Source organism: Notamacropus eugenii, chromosome 6, assembly GCF_028372415.1.
Source record: "Notamacropus eugenii isolate mMacEug1 chromosome 6, mMacEug1.pri_v2, whole genome shotgun sequence".
Taxonomy (NCBI): domain Eukaryota; kingdom Metazoa; phylum Chordata; class Mammalia; order Diprotodontia; family Macropodidae; genus Notamacropus; species Notamacropus eugenii.
This window is the reverse complement of record NC_092877.1, coordinates 45851624-45878040: the sequence shown is the minus strand read 5'-3', so window position 1 is coordinate 45878040 and position 26417 is coordinate 45851624. Positions and strand designations below refer to the sequence as shown.

General features: G+C 43.1%; 1 protein-coding gene across 2 annotated transcripts in view; it reads right to left on the bottom strand.

The window, feature by feature from the left end:
* DNAAF9 (dynein axonemal assembly factor 9) overlaps positions 1-26417 on the bottom strand; it is a 156060-nt gene that overhangs the window by 8213 nt on the left and 121430 nt on the right. For both annotated transcript variants that reach the window (XM_072619757.1, XM_072619756.1), the window contains exons 28-31: positions 21358-21483; positions 11690-11727; positions 5165-5300; positions 4329-4415 (exon numbers count right to left, since the gene is read on the bottom strand). In XM_072619757.1, coding sequence (XP_072475858.1) covers positions 4329-4415; positions 5165-5300; positions 11690-11727; positions 21358-21483 — 387 coding nt within the window. The remainder of the gene's footprint in view (positions 1-4328; positions 4416-5164; positions 5301-11689; positions 11728-21357; positions 21484-26417) is intronic.

The window sequence follows — 26417 nt, the reverse complement described above, 5'->3', positions numbered from 1 at the left end:
TGACCAATTGTTTCCTGGAGTGGAGGAAATCAAGAGACTCCTCAGAAAGTGGTAGGATGTGAAGCACTCTGCCCCCAGATTTGTTAGATCAGAGGTAGTGGGGACCCTCTGAGGCTCGGGCTCTCTGCTAAATCCCCACTTTTTTCACTGAAGGTAGAGGAGAAATGGTTTTGTTCTACACCCAATTCTGGCCCAAAAGGAAGAATGGCGTTGGGATGCAAAGGTGACAGGAACTTTGGGAGAAATCATCACCAAAGGAAAGAATGCTGGGGATAGTCAGGTGTGGAGGACTGGTCATCATCCTATTTCAGAAAGCATATTTCAAAAATGTTGGATAAATGATAGGCAGAAACCACATGATTCACTTCATAATTCCTCAACTCTACACCTACCCAACTTGGGTCACACAATGACATGATTAAACCTCGGTCCATATCACAGAACTGCATTATCACCAACATCCTAAGCTTTGACATTTCACTGTCCCTCCACAGTCTCCTATTCTCCCATCTCTCCTCTCCTTCAGTAACACTAAGCTTGTTCATCATCCTTATCACGACTTCTTGTTTGCTCCCCTGCTAGGCCTTCACTTGTTTCCCATGCTCAGAGATGACCTGAATGATTCACTTCTCTAGAATCTTCCTTTTTCCCTTCCCCATCTTTACCCACAATCATTCCCAGCCTCCTAATCCTTAGCTCTGGACATCCTTCAGGTTTCTTTTCTCCTGTTTCCAGCCTGCTCAATATCACTGGAGAAAGCAATAGAGATGAGCTGTTCACAAGGGCCTGTGAATAGCCCTGGCAGGGCCCTCTGCTGCTGTAGAACTCTGCTACTCTTACTCTTCATGCTCAGATGACAGGTTTAAACTTCTTCTTTCTCCTTAGCATAGTACCTGGGCTCATAATAAGCCTTTTAACTGCTCTCCGAGTGATTATTTAGCATCCTACTTCACCAAGGAAATTAAAGCCATCTGACAAGAGCCTCCTCAATTCCTTGCAGCAAAGCTTTTCAGCAGTGTATAACATCCTTTTCTTCCTTCTCATCTATTTCAGAATAAAACATTTCTACTCTTAGCTAATACTGATTCTTCTCTGATTCTATCTCCTCTCCCCTTTGGAAGACCTAGTTCCAGCAATCATCCTCTCTTTATCGGGCACTGTGGAGTCTCAGTCTTCCTTACTCCCCAGATCTAATCAGTTGCAAAGTCTTGTCAATAATCTCTCTGAAACATCTTCCAATCAGTTCTTTTCTCTCTACTCTCACAGTCACTGCCCTAGTTCAAGGATCCCTTACCTGGAATACTGTAATAGTCTCCTAGCTATCTGGCCTTTCCTCCTTCAAAGCCAACACTAAAGTGCAGGAGTGGGAGGGTGTGGAGATGGAGACATGACAGTTGTTTTCAAACACTTTTACGGAAGAGAGGGCTTAGAATTTTTTGTACAGCCCCAAAAGGCAGAACTCCAGCTCTGAGCAGAACTTATACGGAGGTAGATTTCAACTCAAGAAATGGAACTAAAAGGTACAGCTGTCTAACAATCAAGTGAACTGCCTCAGAAAACACCTAATTGTTAGTCTCAGATCAGAGCATACTTTTCGGGGAGAATCCTGTTCTGGGTGGAAAGTTGAACTAGGTGACCTACAAGGTTCCTTCCAACTATGATTCAGATTCTAGGCCAAACTCAAATAAACAAAATTCTTTAAGTGCCAACTGTGTGAGACTTCTGTTAGGTGCTGAAAGGATGTACAAAATCTAAGCAGGATATGGTTCCTGCCCTCATTCAGCTTAATAGTTTAGGAAAGAGATAAGAAATATGCTAACACTTGTTACATCAAGGATATGTGACTTGATGTCTGGTCCCTTTCTACCAATGTAGTGCCTTGAGCATAGTAGGTACTTAATAAACATTTGTTGAACTGGGCTGTGTGTCTCAGCAAATAGGCTGCTGCAGCTGAAAAAAGTTCATTACTTGGTGGTCTCTTGGGAGTAAACCTCTTTATTCTTAATTAGGCCAGCCTTAGACATTAGGCACACAATCCATTACTTGGTGATGCTCTCCCATGTATTCTCATTGCTCCCTGAAATTCAGAGAAGGGCAGGGACTAGGAGTATCTGGAGGCAGGCTGCAAAGATCTTTTGCTGCTTCAGGAGCACAGAGGTATGAGAGGGAAGGTCTTTGACCTCGTGTCTCAGTCTCACTCTTACACTGCAGCCTAGTATAAGACTTCAGTTGGGGAGGAATTTTAGGCACACTAAAATGTCCTTCTGCAGGGTCCAGAATAGAGGAACAGAAACTTCACCACAACAGGATAGAGCAGCAAGCTCTGAAATTCACCTGGTCAGTATCAAAGAGAGAGAAAAGTCCATGACCAGGAAATTATGGTGCCCAGACAATTCCCTCTCCGATCAATTCTCCAAAACCAGATTTCCGAAGCACAAAAAGGCAACTTTCCTCTAGAAGAACCAACTGGCCCTGAGGGGACAGTGTCTGGTGTCTGGTGGGCCTTCAACCACCACCTTAACTCTCACCTCAGCATCTAATAACTGTGATGGAGCTGGTAAGCAAGGAAAGCTGGCCCCCAGGCCTCTCCTTTGTTACACAAACACACAGAAATTACAGTGCAGAGGAAGAGCCAACGGGAAAATTCTAACATCAAACAGGTCTCCAGGGAAGTCCAAAGAGACAGAGAGGAAATGCCAACCCAACAGTCTGTGGATGACCCAGCCTGACCCACAAGACCAAGAGACCAAGCAAAAGTCTGCCTGCACAGGATCTCCAAGCCCAAGGGCCTGGCTTGGGGTGAGGGACACAGGTCTTAGGGTTAAAAAGTCCCTTAATTCCAGGATGGATGAGGTTTTCCTTTGTAGAATAAAAGCAAGACAACACGTACACTGAGCCCAGTTCCATCTATAAAACAGAAGGCATTCTTTCTCTTGCTCTGCTACCATGAACATCTCCTATCACACTGAGAGATCAGACTGCTTCTGACACAGCCTCAGGCTGCTGGCTCCGGGAGACTGATGCCTCAACATTCAGGACAGACACATAGATGTGTCTACAACATTTGTGTCCAAGAATAAGTCAGGGTTTAGGCAACAAGGAACCTTTCTTCCAACAAATCTCTTTTCTAAACTAACTGGACTTTCATGTCTTGTTTCCCCTTTGACCTCTACTTCTACCAGGCTCCTGGGCAGCCTTGAAAAGCAACATAACATTAGAAGTGAGAAGCCGCCCTTGGTTTAGCCTTGGTCACTAGGGTTCATCGAGAACTTCTCTATGTATATAAACTTTGGAACATTTAAAAAAATAGCATTTTGGGAACCGGAAAGGCAGGTTGCTCTACTCTAGACATATTTGAGGACTGAGGTAAGTTTATTCATTTGGGCAACATGTATTTATTGAGCCCCTACTAGGTTCAAGGCTGTGCTACAGGCTGAAGGGAAATTGTTAGAAAGATTCCAAATTACATCGAAAAGAACTTATTTCAAACCATTTCAGCTGGTATAACAATTCATGTTGTTTCTGCACCTTACTGCACATGGCAACAAGGCCTCTGAATTATTTTGTCCTGGCTTTGCCTAGCCTGACCACTAGACTTAAGCCATCCCCATGATCAACACAGAGATTAAGCCTAGAGAATCACACTTCAAAGTCTGTTTCAGTGCTCAGTTCCAAAGAAACAGATGAATATACTATCAACCATTCAAGAGAAAGAGGAAAGGTCTTAGGTTTGGACAGATGTCTTAGAAAGGCTTGGGTCAGAAATAGGCCAACTACAAACTCTGACAGTACCAGGGATTCCTCACTGAAACTAACAGTTCAGGTCTTCTTTGGAAGCATTATCTCCTCAAAAGAAAGCTTGCTTTGCTTTCTTTTCCCTCCCTGATAAAAGGGCCACCAGGCAGAAGAGAAAAATGAAAAGTCCACATATGAAATGGCAACTGTTGTGGGAGTCAGAAAAAACTGCCTGAGAAACAGAAGAAGCAGAAAACTGTCCCATGATTTTTCACCTGGGCTGGTTATGGTTTTGAGATGGTGATGCCCTGGCTCTGCTACCACCTACCCACAAAGGGCAGGAGTCAGAGGAAATAAATGCAGTGTTATGACAACGACTTGCTGACGGGCCATTTCCCCCAACTAGGGATGTGCTCCATCAGGCCTCATAAACTGTGACACAAATCTCTGACCCCAGAGTCGCAAATGGTCAATGAAAAGAAACTGCCCGCCTTGGGTACTTCTTGTACTTTCCTTCCATGCCCTCCCTCCCCATTTCTTCTGCCAATAAAGACTGTCTGCATTTGTCTTATTTCCCCAATTATAATACTTGCCAGCCAGGGAACATTAAATATCGAGCTCTCAACATCTGAGGAGCTGAAAAACTGTCTTCTGAAAGAATTAGCTCAATGTCTTCATTCCTGCAGACAGAGACCAGAAAAGGTCCAAATTAATCAGAAGCATGAGTCCCAACATACTATTTTTTTTTTAAACAATTTAGGATTATAAGTTATAATTTTAGAGCTGAAAGGAACCTGAGAGACTACCATAAGGGGAAACTGGGGCTTAGAGGGGAGAAGGGACATGCCTAATTTCATGCAGCTATCTATGAGAAAAATCAGTTTCCTCAAAATCAAATAAACAAAATCGGTCCACCTGAACCTAGATCAATGGCACATTCTACTTCATTAAAATGTGTCTGTATTAAAGAAAATCCTTCAAGTCAACAATCCAAGTTTGCAACTTGGAATCCTATCTATAAAATTCTGACATTACTGACTTTTACTGAACTAGTGTTATTGCCCCATCTTCCTAAAGCTGATATGGAGGGACTCTTGTCTTACAGACTTCACCCTCAAAAATAAGGATACCTCAGAACATAAAATTATTTGAGCACATATTATATTGGTCTGCCTTGCCCCTCCCCCAAAACACGCTCTTCCCCTGCCTTTTCCCCTTAGCTACTGTAAATCCTCAGAGAATTACAGCCAGTTGACATTCCTTAGATGTAAAAATTTGAAATACAGCTGAAAGGGCCTACGATTAAAAAAGACTATACCAGAGGGGTGACCATGTATTTCAAGCAGTAGGATACTCCTCTGGGCAGCCATAAGCCCCAGGCTGGCAGGGAGATCCAGAGGCTGGAGGTTGGGGAGTAATGAGTCATCACCTGGTTACTATCCCATTTTCAGCAAGAATGAAAGCTGTGGCTGGATTTGCTGCTCGGATGAGACTTTGCAGCTGCACAAGGAGGGGATGTCTCTGCTCCATGGTGTGACTAGTGAATACAACATTGCTTACCAAACCTGTGAAACAAAATCAGGAACGTTCAGGCTACAAAAAGAAAGCTCCAATGGCACATTTTTCTCTTTAGGAGAGAAATCCTAGAGCCACAGTTATGGTTGAAGTTTGCACAAAATTTAGGCCCTTGCTTTCTCTGACTTGTTTCCTTCCTCCCACATCTTTAGCATCTCCCTTTCTACTGGTCCCTTCCTCTCTCTTTCCAAGCATGGACAAGTTTTCCTGTGCAGAAAAAAGTGTACTTAATTTACTGCTGACATCTCAGGTTACTTTCTCGTTATTTTTCCTTCTTTCTGAGACACACTTTTGGAATACAGGGTTTGCAGTGCTTGTCTGCTTCTTGCAATCTGACTTTTCTCATTCTACTGAGGCTGTTCTCTTAAAGATCCTTCACAAACCCAGTGGGGCTTTTCTTTGTCCTCAGCATTATGGATCTTTCTGAAGGATCTGACACCACGACATCTCTCTCTCTCTCTCTCTTTCTGTCTCTGTCTCTCTCTCACTAAGCTATTTCGATTTACACACTTTTCAGGCTATTCCTTTTTTTTTTTTGTCTCCTTCAATGGTTCCTATTTATTCCAACTATATAAAATACATCATTCTGTCCTCAGAGAGTTTACAATATAGTATAGAAGATAACATTATGTAAAATTATAATGCGAAATAAAATACAGCAAGGGGGTGAGGGATAGAAATTAAGTGCTATGAGAGTTATGAGGAAGAAAAGATCATTTTTTACTCAATGGATAATCCAAGAAGACTTAAATAGGTGAAATGGGATATAATCTGGGCTTGGAAAAATGGGTAGAATTTCAATGGGGAGGGAGGTGAGGGAAAAGTGTGAGAAAAGACATAATACTGGAAAAGCACATTCGATATGGCCTTGGGACAGTGAACTGGTGAGTTGGCTGGAGTAAAAGGGGGGTAAAAGATAAGGACTAGAAATATACAGTGGGGCCAGACTGAGGAGAGCCTTGAATGCTCAATAAAAACTTGGAACTTTTCTCAAGCAAAAGAGAGTCATTGAAGGTTTCTGAGCTGAGGAGAAATATGCAAGATAAATGCAAAAGAAAGATCCGTCTGGCAGGAGTGTGTGAAGGATAGATTAGAAGGGATTTAAGAGGCTAGGCTCCAGTAAATAATGCGGTTCTATACCGAAGGGGTGGCAGAGGATAAACCCAAGGAATACTGCAAAGTTGAACTCAACAGGAACCTGGTACTTCTTCCCCTACAAACTGTATTGAAAGTGAAGAAAGATGTTGCTTTCTACACCCTATCCCATCTGACCTGCAAGAAAGAAGCCAAGCCAGAAGCTCTGAAAGCCAAAAAGTCATGCTGAGGCCACCAAAAGAGAGGATCTGAATCTGTCCACTATTCAGGTCATCCAAGGCACCATGCCTCTGAAGACTACTCAAGTACTTCCAGTAAAGCACCCCAAGAAAGAACAAGCTTGATCTTGGTACAATCAACAAATTCTCCTTTGCCACTAAGTCAGCTATGAGGAAGACTGAAAGTGGTTCCTTCATGGTATTCACTGTGGATATCAAGGGTCACATTAAGCAGGCTGTAAAGAAGCTACATGACAATGACATAGTCAGCACATTGATTTGCCCTGATGAAGAGAAGGCCTATGCCCAAGTGACCCCAAATAGGATTCTTTGGATATGGTCAACGTCAGAATATGGAAAAGGTTTATGGGAATAAACGAGCTTGGTTTCACAAATATTGAGTTTCATCTGATGGTGGGACAACTAGGGAAAAAGTTCTGTAGGCAGTTAGAGACAGCATCTGGGGCTCAGAGGAGAGATTTCATGATTTGATCATCTGACAGACTCAAGATGCCCAAGAGCTCAATGATTTTGGTAGTCTTTCAGGATGGATGCCCTCCACGCCTGCTCCTTCAATGACCCTTAGGCTCTCCCAACATTCTCTTTCTGAAGCACATAAGGATGGGAAAGGGAGCCTTAGGCTCTCAGCTGGAGCTAAGGCTAGATCAGCAGGCCTCTGGAAGCACCTTCTACCCAGTGATTTCCATCACATATTAGCTGGCAAAGTACCTGAAAGTAAAGGTAGCTGGCATTATTTCATCAGCAGACCTCATGCTCACATTGCCTTCTGCAGAATGCTTGAAATTTTGAGAAGTGTTTATACGTTATCACATTTGATTCTTACAACCACCCTGGGACATAGGTGCTAGTACTATCCCCATTTTACAAAGGAGGAAATCAAGGCAGACAAAGGTGGAAGTGACTTACTCAGGGTCACGAAGATAGTACGTGTCTGAGCTGAATTTGAATCAGGGCCTCCTAACTCCAGATTCAGTGTTCTATCGATTGTGCTGCCTGGCTGCCTCACATCACCTGGGATTGATTCACATGGCACCTGGTTTACCCAAACTTTCTCAACATCATCCCCTCAAGCCCCCCAAACTCCCTTCTCTCTTCCTCCAGAACTCAGTATGGCTTTGTATGTAGATTTCTGGATAGTCATGGGTATGTCTGCTTGATTTAAAGCCATTCACAAAAAGGAGTTGTGGCAAAACCAAGGCCTTCTGCAATCCAATGAAAGCTTCACTGGGTAGAGATAAAGGTGGAACTGATGTACAAGCTTAAAGGCAACAAGTTAAGCAGGCTGTGGGCCAGAGCCCTTATGGCTTGGAGTGGCTACACTGCAGGGAGCAGAGAGGGGGGGGTTCCTGGAAAAGAAATGAGCCCAGAGTGGGTGAGGTCACCAAGGCCAGAGCAAGCAGTCACCTGAAGGGCACAACACATTTCTGAGTAGGTGTGAAGATGACCCCGACACTGAGGGACAGGAAACCCCACAAGGGAAGAACAGGATCAGAGAATCTCTGAGCTGAAAGGACTCTCAGAGGTAACACAGCCTGCAGAGGGTCATCCAGGCTCTGTTTGGACACATCTTAGGACACTGTGTTCAAGGTCTCCTAGGCTACTTTTGGACAGCTGTAACATCAAGGCAGGTTTTCCTCATCTGAGGCAGAGTCTGCCTCTTTGCAGATTCCACACAGCAGCCCTTGTTCTGCCCTCTGGGGCCAAGAAGATCAGGTCTAGTTCTTCCACATCACTGAAGATGGCTATCATGTCTTGTCCAAGCTTGACCTCCCAGGTAGGCCTCACACTCTGTGGTTTCCAGTCCTGTCCCCATCTAGGTCACCTTGCTCATTTGGATGTTCTCCTTCCTAAAAAGTGGTCCATGGGGCAGAACATGTTGCTCTGAGATGGTCTGGACTGAGGAGACACAGCAGAATGATAACCATCCTGGCTCTAGAGATGGTGCCTCTATAAATGCCACCCAAGGTGGTGCCGAAGGCACCCTGCGGATGCAGGCTGAGCTTGCAGACCACTGAAGCAGTGAACCTTCTGCTCATGAAGTGCCGGCCAGCTGTGCTTTTACATGCTCCTACATTTAAGGAGCTGATTTTTGGAAGCCGTCTGGAGGAACTGATAGTTAGTTATCCAATCCCATTCAACCCACTGTTCTAGTCTGCTGAGACCTTTCTAGGTTCTAACTCTCTTATTCATTTTATTAATGATTCCTTCCAGCTTCACATCATCTGGAAATCCAATAAGCTTTACTGTTATCTGTGCCTCCATCTAAATCCCTGACCCAATTGTGGAAGAGAAAAGGGAGTCTTTGGGAACTGAGTCTTCTCTGTTGTGGTCTTGGACAAGGGAAACCGGAGAGAGGAAGAGCTGCCTAAGGTGTAGGTGAGAGTAGTGATGACTCCAGCCCCAACCAGGGAGAGGCAGGCTGTGTGTAAATGGGAAGATCTGGGGTGGGGCTGGGAAAGGAGGTAGAGGTGAGGCAGACCAGATCCACAGATGATTAGAAATTAGCTTTTTCAGTAGTTTAGTAGGTCCTTTCAAAACTGATCTAAACACTTTGCTTAAAGCTCCTCTGATAGAAGGGGAATCTTGATTGTAGCTGGAACTGAGATCCAAATCTGGTTTTTGCATATAGTCTCCCAGGTCAAAGCCCCAGAACTTGGCTCCCTAGATGTTCATCGCTGAACATGCAGGCCCAGGCGGATTACCCTGCAGCATTCCTCAGGTCAGCTATGCAAACAACGACTTGCCAAAGGGAAATAACTATGTTTGCTAAGCAGGTCAGGCTTCATAACTCAGGTGTTTAGAATACAGAGCTATCAAGGTCAGGGTGGTAGCCAGCTACCCTCTCTGTCTGTTCCACAGTACAAATGCCACTAACTCATGAGCAGCTGTCTCATCCGACAAGAACACAGAGTGACTCGGTGTAGAGGCCAGGCCACTGACAGTGGGTCAAGAGGCCATCTCCATAAAGTCCATCATATTAGTGTATTGAACAAAAAGGGAAGAGTGAGGACTCTTTATGTCTAACTTTTGATTCTCTAAAAAACAGGGAATGCTGAGAAAAGAGTCATTGCCTCGCTGGCCCTTCAACCATGCTGGGCTTCCTTTTTGATCCTTGCTTGGAGTCCAATTCACACACTCTTGGGGAAAAAGCAACCTACAGTATATTCCACTTTTAATTTTAAGAGAATCATTGTTTAAAAAACTAAGATATCACTTAGTTCAATCACTGGGAAAGGAATAAGGGGATGAAATGTGTCTTTTTTGGGGGGAGAAATAGGAGAGAAGAGCTTATGTACCAGGAAGATGTTACTTCTTTCATGCTGGCTCCTGAGTTTCCTAAAAAAAGTGGTGCTCCCTTCCCTTTGAAGGAGGGATCATTTTTTACCCCTTTCGTTCCAACACCACACAGATTAGTAGCAGCTATCGATGGTGGCTTTTTGCACTCCACATGATGGCTCACAGAGTGACAGACAAATCACACCACTGGATTTTTTCCTTCATTTGCAAGGCTAAGAAGTAAGAAGCGTCCATCTCTTAAGGTTTCTGTACTTTCCTGGGGAACACTGCTTCCATCCTGGGCTCTCAGATTCTCTCATTCTGGAGAACAGCACACAGCCTCCAGTGCTTTGCCTGTGACAGGCCACATAATTGGGCTTTAGCAGCTGCCATGTTAGCAGTGGAAGGCAGGCAGGCTTCCTACAGCAGAGCTTCCAGGCACCTTGTGCCTCAGGGATGGGCTCAGCTCGCCCATCTCAGCAAAGGTCAAGGTGAATTAGTCTGAAAAGGACTAGTTGAGCCAGAGCCAGGCACAGTGCCTGCTGTGCACGGAATGGACAACAAGGACCAGACACTTTCCCCAGGCTACGGCGGAGGCAGGCAACCTGAATCACTTACTCTTGTCACTTACATAAAAACAGGAAAAGGTGGGGGGAGAGAACATAAGGCAGAAAGGGCCAAGAGGACAAGGGCCACCAAGGTCACCCAGGGCTGTTTACAGTGTTTGCAAGTGACTCTGGAGATGAAACGTAGCCAGAACCATTAAAGGCAATAATAAAAATGGTGGCCTGGAGCTAGCTCATGCAGCACAATGCAAAGTGTAATTTAATCCAAAGAATTCAAACCCTCACCAAACTGAAGATTAAACCCTAGAATGAAGTTTTGGGTGAAATACTGCTGGTGTCCCCTCCCCTTTCATTGTCCTAGCTCTCTCTCCACCAGTGGAGAAGAGCTCTTCTAGGGCTGACAGCATCACATGATTCTGCGGTGAGGGCGCCATGGAAAACGAATCTTCTCCCACCACAGGCAATTGTCACAAGAGACCTGGCTGCTGACCTCGGCCTTCTTCTCTTGGGCAGCAGTTGGTCCCTGTTGTTCCCCAACACAACAGGCTTTGGGGGGCTCCCCGTAGGCCAGCCGGCAGCAGACTCAGCGGGGAGAGGCACAGCACTGGGGACACAGGGGGAGGTTGTTTCCGTTTGATTTCTGCTTACTGGGCTGACTCAGGAAGCCCAGGCACCATGCACGTCTCTCAACAACAATGGGTAGTTCATCCCCAGAGTGGAGCTTAAAAAAAACGACTCCTGTTCTCCCTTCACCACAGGCAGTTCTGTCTGTATTAAAAAAATAAATACCACTTCCTGGAGTGCCTAGATTTGTAAGATGGGCTTAGGGCTCATAACCAGATCTTTTGGGTGCTGCCAGACCCAAGGCCATGTGGACCCGGATTTAGGGATTCCACATTTCCTATGGTCGCTATAAATGGAGCACCAGGGTTGTACTAAGGCTGACTCTGTTTAGGCAAGCAGGAAGCATAATTCAATATCATTCAAAGGCAAGATCTGAGTTGAGATATGCCCATAAAAGGAGATGAAAATATTTGGTGTCACTGCTCTCCTTTGATGAACTTTGCTCATTCCTTAGATTTCTGAACTATAGGTGCAAGGACAGAAAACCCACCTGCAGGAATTCTAGAGAACAGTTATCAGATTTATATCACGTCTGAAAGACAAACTTTATTCTGTAGGCAGAGAGTCAAGACTACTTACCTTGTGAACACTGATCAAGAAATTTAGGAAAGAGAAATCTAGAAAGAAAAAAAAAGAGAAGCATTAATGCTTAGATTTCCAGTGAAAGTTTAAACATTTCTTAAAAAACAGTTCATGATTCTATGATTCAGTGTTATGAATTAGAACTCTCCCCAAAGACCTGAACAGCACTAATAGACAAGAATACCACTTAACCACACGATTCAGCCAATGAACCACACCCAAAAAGGGAAGCTACGGGGAGTTTGGAAGACAGCTAAAGCTTTTCAGAAAATTTCTTCAGCTAAATGCCCAAGACCCAGGGAGCTACAGATAGTAAAGGGAATAAAATAAGGGGCCATCCATCCTAAGCAAGGAAGCAAGTCCAGCACTTATGTGCACTCTCTGTCCTCCTAGAAACCTCATGACTATGGTCTCAGGCCTTCCAAATTATGAACTTCTAAGAGGTAACTGTAGTGGGAACATTTGGGAGCTAGGTCCGCTGTACAGTGTACACAACCACTGAGAGAGTTCATTCCAGGGGGAACTTCAAAAGGAAATGAGAATAGTTACTTGGCCCCTCTCTGGTAATGGCAAGCTTGTCCTGGGTTTCCAGTTCACTCTTCTCTTGGGACTCATGATAGGTGTGCTTTCTGCAAGAATCTGGACTTTCCTTTAACATGATCTGAAAACCTACAACAGCCCAACAGGGAAGACCCCTTGGGCCTAGCCTTCCTTTCTAAACTTCTCACGAATCTCTCCTTTGTACTGCACAGAATCCAAATCTCACAGTCAAAAGGGACTTCAGGAAAGAAATCACTTTCATGATGCCCACACTGATCTCCTCTTCATGGTATAAGCAATTTGTATGCATGGCTTTCCCTCATGTTAGATTATAGCCCCTTTGAGAGCAGGGGTCTGTTTTTAACCCCCAGGGGCTTAAAAATGTTTGTTGAATGACTAGCACAAGAGGTAAACAGGGGGACCCTTTCCTAGGCAAAGCTGTTTATGCAGCCTTTGTTGAGGAGGAGCTGAAGTAACAGCCCCTGCAGAGGTAGTGTTGGGCTGGGGGCAGGACCAGCCTCTAAAGCCTGAAGAGAAGCTCAGGGTCTCCAGGCCCTGTGCCCAGCAGTCACAGCTGAAGGAGTTCCTTCACTGTGCAACAAGCAAATCAGTCTCCCAGAACCAAAGGAAGAAAGCTCTGAGCCAGATACTTATAGAAAGCACCAAAACTGGTATTTTCCATACAAGTTGGGGACAGACATTAGGGCAAAATGTTCCCCCTAGTTGTTACAGTTGGAGCCAGTGGGCCAAGTTTATCTGCCAAAGCTCCTCATCTACCAATATCAGAGCAAAGCAGGAGATGAAAGATGCCTATTAGGTCATCTAATCCCCTTGCCTGGGGCACTGCTAGTATTTCCTCATTCTCCTAGCTTTCCTGTGTTTTCTCCCATTTATCTCAGATGACCAGTTTTCAAGCCTCTTACAAGAGGCGTCAGTGTTAGGGAAATGTGCTAGTGTTCATCAAGTTACCTCCTAGCTTTTTGTGCCAGATCTGGCACAGGCAATAGCCTTCTTCCTCCTCCCCTTTCAATACTTCTTCAGGACATCACTATGGAGGTGATGTTCTCTGCCATATTTTTTCCTAAATCAATTCTTTATCAAACATGTCCCCTCCTGAGGAGGAGAGAACTCAGAAGGGATGGGGGTGTGGTTTCCCCCACCTGGAGTCTGGGGGCCATGATGCTCTCTGGTGAGGACTTGCCTCAATATCTCAGTAAGATCGTTAATCGTACAAGACCACACCATGCTGATTTTTCAGAAAAGATCCATCTGTCTCAAATGTTTCCATATCCCCTCGCTTTTCTTGATCCTAAGGCTGAAAAGGAATACTTATTCTTTTGACTTCCCTAGCACTATGTGCATGACTCTTTCATGGTACTATGTAGATCCCCTATGGTACTTGACTGAAATGAGGTCCCTTACTAGACTATAAGCTCCCTGAGGGCAGAGAAGGAGGGTAACCTCTGAAATTTCCTTCAGAATCTGTCCCATCCCCTAATTCCTAGTATAGGACCCTCACATAGTAGATGTTCAGTAAACATTTGTTGAGTTTGAAATATTTGTATCAGGGCTTTCCAAAGATGAACACGGACTACTGACTTATTATACGTTTGTTATGTAGTGGATTATATTTTTCACACTGAACTTCACTGTATTTCCAGCACATACATAGAATGTAACTGTGGTTTCTGAATTATTTCTCCATCAAAGTATTTTCATTCTCTCCTCACCAACTTATGATCATGACATCTCTGCCTCTGTCTAATTGCTAAGTGAAGCATGACTCCTAAAGCTGAGGCACTTAGGGAATCCAGAATTCTATGGCCCTTTTCTACTGCTCTTTAGCATTTAGAGTTCTTCTGTTCTCTAGGTTATCCTCAAATGTCAGATTAGTAGATGTTTTCTTTTCATAATCTGATTCTTTATCGGATGAGTCACTAGAGAAATAGCTCAGTGTCCATCTTTAGGCCTATGCCATGACTAGTGTGGATCACGTAGACCTCCATTAGACCATGGAGGAGACCATAGTGTAAGCAGGACCCTGGAATGAGACACATATTTATAAGTATATAAAGTAACATCACACATACACCAGAACTGACATGTGTGAAGAAGTCCTGAATTCTCAAAGTGTGTAAACGCTAATTCCAGCGATGCCACCATTACTCAAAACGTTTTTGAAATCCTCTCAGGAGACAGCCCAGGACAGCAAGAACTGCATCACCCTCTGATCCCAAAGTGCTTCCAGCACCTGTGATTTTACGGGTGTGGGTTCTCCTTTCTCCAATGCAGATCAAAACTTGATAAGCAGAAAATGTGGCTGAAGCTACTGGGGTTTTGCCCTCTGAATTTAGCTCTGTTGGTTGTTGGATAAGATATAGTTTATTTCTGAGCTTATTCTCAGAGCTCCTACCAAGCCTTTCTAACTCAGAAGAGCCTGCAAGAAACTTTCATTCCCCTAACACAACTTATGTGAACTGAAGACCACCTTTCTGCCACAATGAGGTGTCACAGGAGGAGATTCGAGCAGAAAGCTCTGTTCTGTTTAAGATGGCCCTGCCTCATCTTGAATTTAGCTCTGACCCAGTAAGATGAGAGCAATAGGAAGCACATGTCCCAAAGTCCCATGAATAGTTCCCAGGATTTGCTCTTGTGACAATCAATTTCAATTTGTTCCATTTGAAGAATCCTTTGTTTGATAGGTAAACCTCTTCCTAAGCCATTCTATCCAGCCAGAGAATGCCCAGGTTTTAAATCTCTGGTGGGGGAACATTTAATTCAAATGCTGTCTCTGGGCAAAAGGTAGTGAGCTGTGGTACCTGGACTTAGATATGCATAATGGCCTGCACTGCAAGATTTATTATGTTTAATATTACGTAGCCAAGATTCCTGACCCAAAGTAGGGAAGGGTTGTGGATGACAACTCTGATCCTTCAAAAGGTCCAAGACTTCTGAAGGGTGGGTGCTTATGACCCAGAGTACAATCTCTCAGGCTTCAGCAGACTGTCAGAGAGCTGCTGTGGCCAGAAGATTCCTCCTCATGTGACTGATCTTCTGATGATAAATTTCTTCCCATTTAACTAGACTGATCCTCTGATAGCATCCTCATCCTCATCATGACAATAGTAGAGTTTATTTAGCACTTTACAAACATTCTCTCATTTGATTCTTACAACAACCCTGGAAGATAAAGCTGGCTGCTTTATCCGCTGTACCACCTACTTGTCTCAGCACAGTCTATACTTGAAGTCTTTCAAAATTGGTAGAATCTCCCAGAATTTGGGTTCTGTTGGCACAGTCTTAGAGACTCCAGAGTTATCACCACGTATATTTACATAGCACTTAGTAACTGTTCAAAATGTTTTAGTGATGCTTTTCCCACAGACTCCTTCCCCCGCCCTACCTCTCCCCATCAATTGGCCTTGTCTGACCCCAGCTGCCCCATTCCACTTCCTCTCTGCCGAGAGGCAAAAGGTGAACTTCCCTCAAGGTTTCTCAAGTCACAGCTGATCACTGTGTTGTTTGAAGTTCTGAAATCTTTCCGTTAAATCTTCCTTTACGCTATTTTGGTTCTCGTGGAAACTGTTGTCCTAGTTCGGCTTACTTTGTTCTAAATCTGTCTCTATGAGTCTTCCCAAATCTATCTGAATTCTCTGTATGTATCATTTCTTATGGCATAAGAGGGGCAGCTAGGGGGTGCAGTGGAGAGAATTCGGGTCCTGGCATCAGGAAGACTCATCTTCCTGAGTCCAAATCTGGCCTCAGATACTTGCTAGCTGTGTCGCTCTATTTGTAAAATGAGCTAGAGAAGGACATGACAGACCACTGTTTGTCATCCTACATGGGACCATGAAGAGTCAGACACAACTAATAGTGACTGAAAACAAAAATAGCCCAATAATATTCCAGAATGTTCATATGCCATCTTTTACTCAGTCATTCACCAGTAGATAGGTATTCATTTGCTTTTTAGTTCTTTGCTACTACAAAAAGGGTTGCTATCAATATATAGTAGGTACAGGATTTTTCCCATTGTTTTTGGTCTCCTTGTGGGATCTATCTTTGGGTCAAACATTATATTTTAAAGGTTAGTGACTTTTAAGAAACTATATTTTGAAATCATTTTCCAGAATGGTTAGACCAGTTCACAGTACCAACAGTGTATCAGTGAATCTATTTTTCTCACAGTCTCTTTATTATTTATTTAAAGAACATTTTCCAGGAATTATTTATTATCTTCAACATCCCTATTTCACAAATGGGAAAAAACAAAACCCAGTATGTCCTTTTACCCTAAACATTATCAGATAACAGTAATGCTCTTCTCTTTTGGGAAAGAGGACACTTGTTTGAAGTGAACTCTGTCATAAAGAATGACAAATATTAGCTTTCCTACATATATCACAGCTAATCTGGTTATAAATTTACCTGGCTGAAAGACTCAGGAAGAGCAGGTAGTAGACAACTGCATGAGGTGCTGAGGGTCCCAGTGAAGAGGGAAAAGGGGAAAGGAAGGTACTTATGAATAAGGAAGACTGACAGGATTAGATGGCCCACAAGATGTGGGAGAGCAGACAAGCTCATGTGGTCAAGATTTTGAGTCTGGGCGACTGAGAGAATGATGGTGCCTGAGACAAACAGGGAAGGGGGTGGGGGAGGAGAGCTGGTTTTAGGTGAGAGATGTTGAGTTTGAACAGATGGCTGCACATGCAGCTAGTGGTTGTCATCTACCAGGCAGTGAGAGGTGGGGAAAAATTCAGGAGAGAGGTCACCACTGGAAATGCAGAGCCAGAGTTATTTGAATAGAGGTGATGGGAGATGAGATCCCCGAGAGATCAGTAAAGCAATTAGCCAAAAGAAGCAGGGTGGGTCTGGAGTTGCAGGCAGGCTTGGGGAATGAGAAGTAGAAGCAGACCTACCGAGGAAGGGGAGAACCAGGGCAGGCTCTAGAAGACAAGGGGAGCAAAGGCTTCAAGAAAGGGGGAGAGGAAAATAGGAGCATCCTATGACAGCAGGAGTCTGGTTTTTAACAGGAATGGACGTCGTGCTACTAAATGAAGCTGTTCCTTGTATTATTTCACTGTATTTCCTCTGAAATGGAATTCCTCCCCCCACCCCCCAAGCACTGAGAATTTCTGTGATTAATGGTGAGTATTTCTCAATAGCTGAAGAGACAACACATTTCCAAAGAGGCAACGTGCAGACCTCTGCCCTCAGCTCCGGACCTCCTGGCACTTCCTTCAGTCTCACCAGGCTCTGTCTAGGCCAGCCAGCCAGGGGCTTCCCCTAGCTCCAGAGAAGGAAGAACTCACCAAGCCAGCTGTTTCCATAGGGATGTCCTAGTTCCCCCCACACTGGGTAAACCTGTTCTCCTCCTCCTCTCTCACTGCCCCTGCAGCAGAGGCATGTTTCTTGGTAGTCACCATAGGTATACAGGGGCAGCTTGGAGGCAGAGAAATCAGAGTTCAAATCCAGCCTCAGTCACTCACCAGTTATGTGACTCTGGGTAGGTCACTTTGCATCCCTCAAATGGGAATCAGAGCAGCATCTTCCTTCCAGGCTTGTGAGAATAAAATGTGGGAATATTTGTAAAGTGCTTTGCCAACTGAAAGTGTTGCTAGCTATTATTTGGGACTCTCAAACCCTGCACTGAAAAAATCCATGGCAGCTTGGGGACAGGGCTTTTCTTCACAGTACAGTCTCATGGCACATGCACTTCCTGGAGTCTGCTGGGCTTGTTGTCCATGGACCACCCCATGGTGCTTAGCACAGGACGAACATCTCCCCCAGGGAAAGCCACTTCCAGCACCAAACTGATTAGAAGACACAGATCTGACAAGTGAGCTCAGGGCCTGCTGGGAGGCTTGTCACAAACGCTTTGTACGTCCCTCCCTGTTGAAATCCTCTCTCTCCCCTCAAGACTGGAGCTCAGGTGCCATTAATTTCAAGGATCCTTTCCCTCCCCTCTCAAATCTTTCCATTTCCCTATCTGACCTCTTCGATTTAGATATGACATCTTAATTTGTACTACATATGTCTTATTCTGCTACTAAACTGTAAGCTCCTTGATGGGAGGTACTTTAGCATTTTCAGAAGACTGAGCTCTTTGGGGACTGGGAATGTTTGTTTGCCTTCGTGTCCCTCACATTTAACATAACGTAAGAGTAAATAAATGTTTGTTGACTGATTGTCTGAGGACACAAACAGACCTCAACAAGCTAGAACAAGCTCCTAGCCCAGTGAGCCATTTAGCCGATGTATATACATATACATATACATACACGTATGTGTATACATGTATGTGTTTATATGTATACAGATTTATGAAAACAAAATGGAATACATAATATATAACATAATATAATACAATAGAATAATATATGCCCAAATATAGTTATTAGATTATAGTCTAATACTAAGAAAGAATTTTACAGGAGAAGCATCAAATGACGCATGACCAGAAGAGAAGGCAGGTCAAACATGTAGTGACAGATGTCACACAGGGACAAATCACACAAGGGACATTTGCTCCCCTGCCTTTCCCCATTAGAATGGAAGCTCATTGTGATGGGGATCGTTTCAGTCTGCATATTTCTATCCTAGTGCCTAGCACGCAGCAGATTCAGTGATGGCTTGAAGATCCAAAAAGATTCTGATAGGCCACAATGGTGGGACAGATCTTAATAGGATAGATTTATCAATCAGTAATCCAATCAACAAACATTTATTAAGCATTTGCTGCTATGTGACAGATATTACACTAAGCACTGAGGACACAGAGACAAAAGTCTCTCAAGGAGCTAATATTCAAACAGGGCAAACAACATGCACATATATGTTTCTATTTTATATGCATGCACACATGTGATCACATGTGTGTACAACACACAACACACATACATAAATGAACCATGGGTTCAACATGCAGTGACAGAAAGACATAGAAGCAAAGAGCCTCGTCACTGTTTTTAGGTGATGCCATCAAGGCCCGCTGCCTGTTGCCAAGAAGATGGCTATCCTGCTATGTCTGCCCTACTCAGAACACATCTAAAGCAAGCAGAATGTTGTGCTTTAGACAAGCTGGAAACTTTCCTGACAAGAAGGATAAGGCTTGATCTGCTTGGCCCCAAGGAACCAAACTCAGAGCACCAGATAAGATGTTACAGAGATGCAGATTTTGGCTCCCTATAAAGAATACCTTTCTAATAAGAAGACTAAGCTGACTTGCGAGTAGTAAGATCTCCGAGCAGAGGCCACGAGTATCTGATGGGGATATCGTATCACTGGGTAAGCTTGGACTCAATGAGTTCTGAAGTCCTTCCCAACTCTAACATTTTGCAACTCTTTTTTCATCTCTGAAACAGTATCCCTAGCACAGTGCACTATACACAGAAGAAATTGGACAAATATTGAATTGAATTGATGCTAGAGCAAGAGCCTAAGGGACTAGAAAACTCCTTGAGACCAGAAGCTGGCAATCTTACTACAACTTACTATCCACAGAGCCCACAATGCAACTCAATTTTTTTCTTCCTTTGGTGGACAAAAATCACAGGAAGTACATTCTTAGTTAGACACAATGCTTAAATGGACTTTTGGGTAGAGATAAATGAGGGCTGGGTGGTCAGGAAAGGCTTGGTGGATGGCTTAGACTAGGCCTTGACAGATAGTTAGAATTTGGATTGGCAGAGGAGAGGGAAGGGCATTTCCTGGAGGGGGAATAATATGAACAAAAGTGTGGAGGCAAGAATGTTCAAATTAGAGAACCCTTTGTCAGGACAAGAGGATTTGGTTGGATTTTGTAAAGCATGGAAAAAGTGACAAAGAAAGTTCCTAAGCAGAGGGTGATACAATTAAAGGAGTATGTTAGGAATCTTAACTTTAGGGCCAAGGTGGGACAAAATTCCTTATCTAGTTCTAGAAAGCTTTGGGAAAAATGAGTCTAGTGGAACAAAAGAGAAAAAGGCAACAACAACAAAATATCAGGATATTTGAGGAAGAAGCAGAGTTTATACCTCAGGCAGAAGAGCAGAGAAAATAGAGAGGAAATTTCTGGCCCAGCTGGTAAGAGTGGCGTCTACACTATCAATGTCATTTAATAGTTTCAAGTATGAGATTTACTGATTCTGTGACTTTGTCCTGAATTATTCCTGGAATTAAGATCAACAACCTGCTTTATTCACTCCCCTGAATGTTCCCAGTGGCATTTAGTTCCAACAAGCAAGATCCCTAACACGTTTCAATTCTTAATACTTTTCTCCAGGTCATGTCACATTGTCCCCAGTTACATCTGTTCCTAGGATTAGAGAGTTAGTTTTGAAAGGGATCTCTAAGCCCTTCCAACTCTAAATCCAGGGCTCTTCCCACTAGACTAGAAGGCCAAGATTTCTAAAAGCAGTAGAGTCTCTCCCCACATGTTCAAGTATGTCTAGGCTCTCCAAAGAGGAAAGCACAGAACCCTCGGGCAAACTTGATGTTGAGAAAACCTCACTTATGTGACCCGTCCTCTCTCAACTTGACCAAAAAGTCCAAGGTCATCTGCATACCAGACCCCTTTGTAGGTAAGATGTGTACAAAAGACAAAGAGGATGTTAATGGGACCATGCTTTCTAAGAAAATACACTTCATGCCCCACTTGCTGTATGAAATCAGAATACTTGCAGGATCTTTATCTGCAAGACAAGTTAGATTTACTTAGTATATAGCTCTAAAAAACCAAACTAAGACCACAGAACAAAAGCCACAGAGATGTAGACTCGGTATTCTCCAGAACTTCCTAACAATGAGAGTTATCCAACATTGGAATGGAACTGACTGTCCCTGGAAACATTCAAACTCATCAAGGATAATTCAGGGGGCATTCCTGGACAAAGTAGAGGATTGGACTAAGTAACTTTAGAGATCTCTTCTGGGATCTTCTTGTAGCCTGGAGAAGGACTTCTGAGTTCCTGGCAATAATCAGTACGTTAATGAGAATTTACTGAGCATCTGCCACATAGTAAGGAAAAATAATGAACGCCCTTCAAGAAGTAAAATTAAACAAGTCTGCTTTAAAAAGATGATTCCTTCTGAAAAGAACAACTCCCTCCCACACAGCTCCTTAAGTCCCGGTGGCTGAGGATTACCTGTGCTCCATGTAGCAGCTCCGGGGCTCCACGCATGTAGTGATTGTGCCAATTTCAAAAGTAGACTTCACATCTGAGTCAGGGTGAGTCTGGAGAGCCTGGACAACATCAATAACATCTGTATAGCTGTAAGAGACAAGAGAAATGGGCAACTAATGGTAAAATTTCTAAACCTCAATGTGCAGAGAATAAGTACTAAACAATATTAACTAGAGATCTTTGAACTTAATAAATGACAAAGATGAACATTCCATAAACAAAGGAGAATAGAAAAACAGGATTGTATAAGAAACTGTGAATCTCTTATCACTATGACTGGCTTTTCCTTTTAAATATAGAATAAATTCAATGTATAGCTTTCAAAACTGTCCTATTTATCTGCATTCTCTTTTGGTCCTTTTCAATGCTTTTAGAAATAATGCTCTAATGGTTCTTTTCTTTCTTGCCCTCTGATAGCTATAGCTCACCCCTTCTACCCTCCAATTATCACACACATTGGAAAGAAAACCCTTGTAATACATATGTACAGTCAGGAAAACAAATTCTTATGCTGTCTGTGACCAAAGAGACCTCCTTAACATAAGTTGTCATTAGGATGCAGCACATTATTAAAATACTGGAAAAATATTCTTTGTTAAAATAAGAGATTAGGAAACACATACACATATAATACATAGGAACCTCTGAAAGAAGTTATGATGACATCTTAGAAGTAACAATAAGGAGAGAAATTCTAGACATGGATCTACAGCTAACCTAGGCTTTAGGAAAACAGACTTCAAAGAACTCAGAGAAAAGATAAGTAGGATCCTAAGCCTAAGGCTCTGAAGACAATCAGGTCAAGGGGATTGGGAAGTTCTCTAGAATGAAATCTTGCCCCCCAAAAACAAAACGATTCTAATAAGGAAGAAAAATGGGAACTAAGAACATTCCGGAGTCACACACAAGTATGAAAAGAATGAGTACAAGAGATCTAAGTGAGGGCAGTAGCCGAAGAGGAAAACAAAAGCCTGAACCAGCCAGGCTGACCAGTGCCAGGAAGCATCAGCCCAAGGAGAGGGAAGCCACTTGTGATTCTGACAGAGGTCAGTGACCAACCAGTGACCATCCGACTTTTGTCTGAAGACTTACAATAGAGGACAGCCTCCCTTTCCCAAAGGCAGCTTATTCTCCTTTGGGCCAGCTTTCAGTGTTAGCAAGTTTTTCTTGACTTCAAAGCCTATACCCACCTCTTTGCAGCTTCCATCCATTGTTCCTTTGGGGCTAAGAACAAGCGCAATCTTTCAAATACTTGAAGACACCTTCCATATTTCCCTTAGGTCTTCCATTTTCTAGGCTACAAGAAGCCTTTGCCAGTTCCTCTTAATGCCAATGCCTTTCCTCTGTTTATTATCTCCAGTTTATCTTGTATAGACCTTGTCTATACATAGTCGTATACAGCTGTTGTCTTCTCCCATTAGACTAAAAGCTCCTTGAGAAAAGAGGCTGTCTTTTTACCTTTATTTGTATCCCTAGCACTTAACACAGTAATGGGCACATAGTAGGTAGACATTTAATAAAAGTTTGTTGATTGATCTTAAGATACTATAGACTTGTAAGTACTTGTCTGTTTCAGTCCCCTGTCTAAAGGCAAATGAATTCTACTATAAGAATCATAGAAGGCTATATAAATGAGTCACTAAAGAATTTAATCCAACTTCCCATACTGCCAGACCTCATCTCTTACTTGATCCAGAAAACAGAGACCATCCACAATGATATGCTTCTATTTCTTGACATCATCCTATGTTCTTTCCTCCCTTGTTTCTCTACCGATGAAATGATCCTTTTCCTTGTCATTCCTTCCATTTGGTCTAATTCCCACTGGAAGATTTCATCTACAATCATTCTCATCTCCCCCAATGGCCTTTTTTCAGCTCTTCTCCTTCTTTATCTCTACAGTGTTTGACTGTGATGATCAGGCCTTCATCTTGTCAGCTCTCTCCTTCTCCCCTGATTCTTCTCATGCTCTTATCTCCTCCTCCTATCTACCTAGCTCTCCTCTGCCTCTTTTGCTGAATCACCATCCATGTCCGATACCTTAACAAGTGAGTGTCGCCCTACTTGTCCATCCTGAGCCTTTTCTCTTTTCTTTCTGCTGAACTCATCAACTACAGGTTCAATAATCATTTCCATGCAGACAACTTCCAGACCTATATATGTAGCCCTGATTCCTCCCTTGGGTTCCAACACTTTATCACCTATTGCTTGTTGCACAGGGAACTGGATGTTCCCTTTAAGCATCTTATATTTACTATGCCCAAGACATTCATCCCCCAAACCTTGCACCCTCCACCCTTCTCTTTTTCTATTGACAGCACCACCCCCTTCCCAAATGTCCGAGATAATAACCTTGAAGACCTCTTTGACTCTTCCTGCAAACTTCCCCATATCTAATCAGTTATCAAAGTCTGGTCAATCATACCTTCATCCCATATCTCACATTCTTCTCCACATACGTAACCAACACACGAGTGCAGGCTCATGTCATCTGCCACCTTGACTACTATGATAAACTACAGCTGGTCCCCTCCCCTCTCCAATCCATCTTTCTCACAGCTGCCACAATAATATTCCATTGTTCAGCTTGGCATAGGAAGCCCTTGACAATTTCACTTCCCCTGCCCCCACCTCTCTTGTCTAACTTCATATGATACTCTTCTGCACATACTATATGACCCCCTTGCTACTCCCAAACTTGGCACCCCAGCTCCCCACCTTGGTAGGGGCTGTTCCTCTCCTCCCCCACATTGAGAGTGCACATCTTCCTCCCGACTCCTTAAGAGTCCCTAGCTTCTTTCAAAGCTTGCTCCATGTGCCATGTCTTACAGGAAGCCTTTCCTGGTCCTCTTCATTATTAGTAATCCATTCCTTCTCAACCATAATGCATGTAACTTAACTGTTTAGGTGTTATGTTCCCCACCACACACACACACACACACACATACACACACACACACACACACACACACACACACACACACACATACAGAATTTAAGCTTCTTAAGAACAAGGGCTATTTCTCATTTTGTTTTTATATTCTCAGCACCAAGCATATTACTCTGCACACAACAGGTACTTAATAAATATGAGTTGAATTATAGTGGCTGGCAAGAGATCATAATGATTGCGCTTTCTTCATAACAACCATGTATGGCAAATAGCACAAGTGATGAGCAAATTGGAACTTACAGCTAAGATGGCTGCCTGAACGGATGCAAACCACCCACTTCCGACATAATGACTTCAGCAAAACCCTGAAGTTGACACCAGAACAAAGAATGATCAAGAAATCCAATAATAAACTGTGTGGAGTTCTTTTATGTCATAACTGAATAAAAAGAAAACCAGAAGCTCGAGGGTAATAGGAAAAGGGTCAGCAGCAAAGTCAGTGTCAGCATCCCCTGTGTGACCAAAGACAGGCCAGATGTACATGTAGCCTATAAAGCTCAGTGTGCAGAGGCAGCAAGAGTGGAGAGCACAAAAAGGCCTCAGGTCAGAAAACCCTCAAATAGGAAGCTTGGAAGGCTCCAGGAGTGTCAGGGGGCAGTGACTAGCACAGTGTCAGAGCACTCCAACAAGAATAATCCATACCAAATGTCTGGAGATCCCTAATATTCTGCCATCCATATACAGAAAGAGCCCTGAAGATTCAGCCCTCTGAATCTCAAAGATCCAAAGGGGCCTCGCCCCAGGAGGCACAGGTCAGCACAGAAAACAAGGTGACCCAGAGTGAAATCAAGTAGGGTTGGCTGCTCCATCCAGGAGGACAACAGGGAACAGAGCCTAGAACTGGCATAAAACCTAACCTCTAATTCCATGAAATGGAATACCTGAAAACTGGAATATACCAAACAAAAATCAATGATACCAAAAAAACTGGAAAAAATTGGAATTACCTGCACGTTACATAAAACTGACTTAGAAAACAGATCAAGGAGACATGATCTAATAATCATTGAAAATTTTGCATGACAAAAAGCTTAGACACTATATTTCAGTATATTCTAAACTAAAACTATCCAGCTCTTTTGGAACCAGAGGGTAAAATGAAGACAGAAAGAATGCACAGATTACATACTGAAAGTAACCCTTAAAAGAAAAGTCCAAGGAATGTGATAACCCAAATCCAAAGTTCTGAGATCAAAGAAAAAATTCTACAAATATCCAGAAAGAAATAATTCAAGTACCAAGTAACATCAGTTGGGATCACGTAAGACCTGGTGGCTTCTCCTAACAATGAGAGGAGATCTTGGAATGCAACATTTGAAAAGTCAAACTAGATAGGCTTTCAACCAAGAATAACTTACCCTGCAAAGTTGAATGTAATTTTATAAGGAAAAAAATAGACCTTTAGTGGAAAAGAGGATTTTTAAGCAATTCTGATGAAAAGGGAGCTAAGGGAGAACTTTCAAATATAAACACAAGAGTAGAGAGAAACTTAGAAAGGTGAATTTGTTTGAGCAATTGGGAAGAAATGTAGTATGATTAGTGCTAACATGCCAATGGAGGAGGAGAAACAAGTGTCCCTTCAAAGCCTTAATGTCTTTAAAGGGCATTGAGGGAGTTAATAAGAAAAACAGAGGCCTTGGGAGTGGACTAGATCTGTTCTGAGTGTTTTAAGAGTGGAAAGAGAAGGGAGGGCAAAAAGAATAAATACATTCATGTAGAAAAGAGGAAGAAGGAAGTAGAACTTCCTATTTTTCCTAACTGGGGTATGTAAGAAAGAGTATACAAACATGGAGGGAAGGAGGGAGGGGGCAGGCATCAAATTAATCTCACAAATATAATGCAATGGAGAGTAGGAGTAAAAAGTGACAATAAAGTTCTTGGAGGATTCTGAATGGGGAAATCAGGGAGAAACTTCACAGGAGAAGTGTTATTTAAGTTGGTCTTGAAGGCTGGCTAGGATTTACTACTTTCTCTAGGCCTAAATTTCTTCATATGTAAAATGTGGAGGTTGGAAGAAATAATATCTAGAGCCTCTTTCACCTCTAATACTATGTGAGTCTGTAATTCA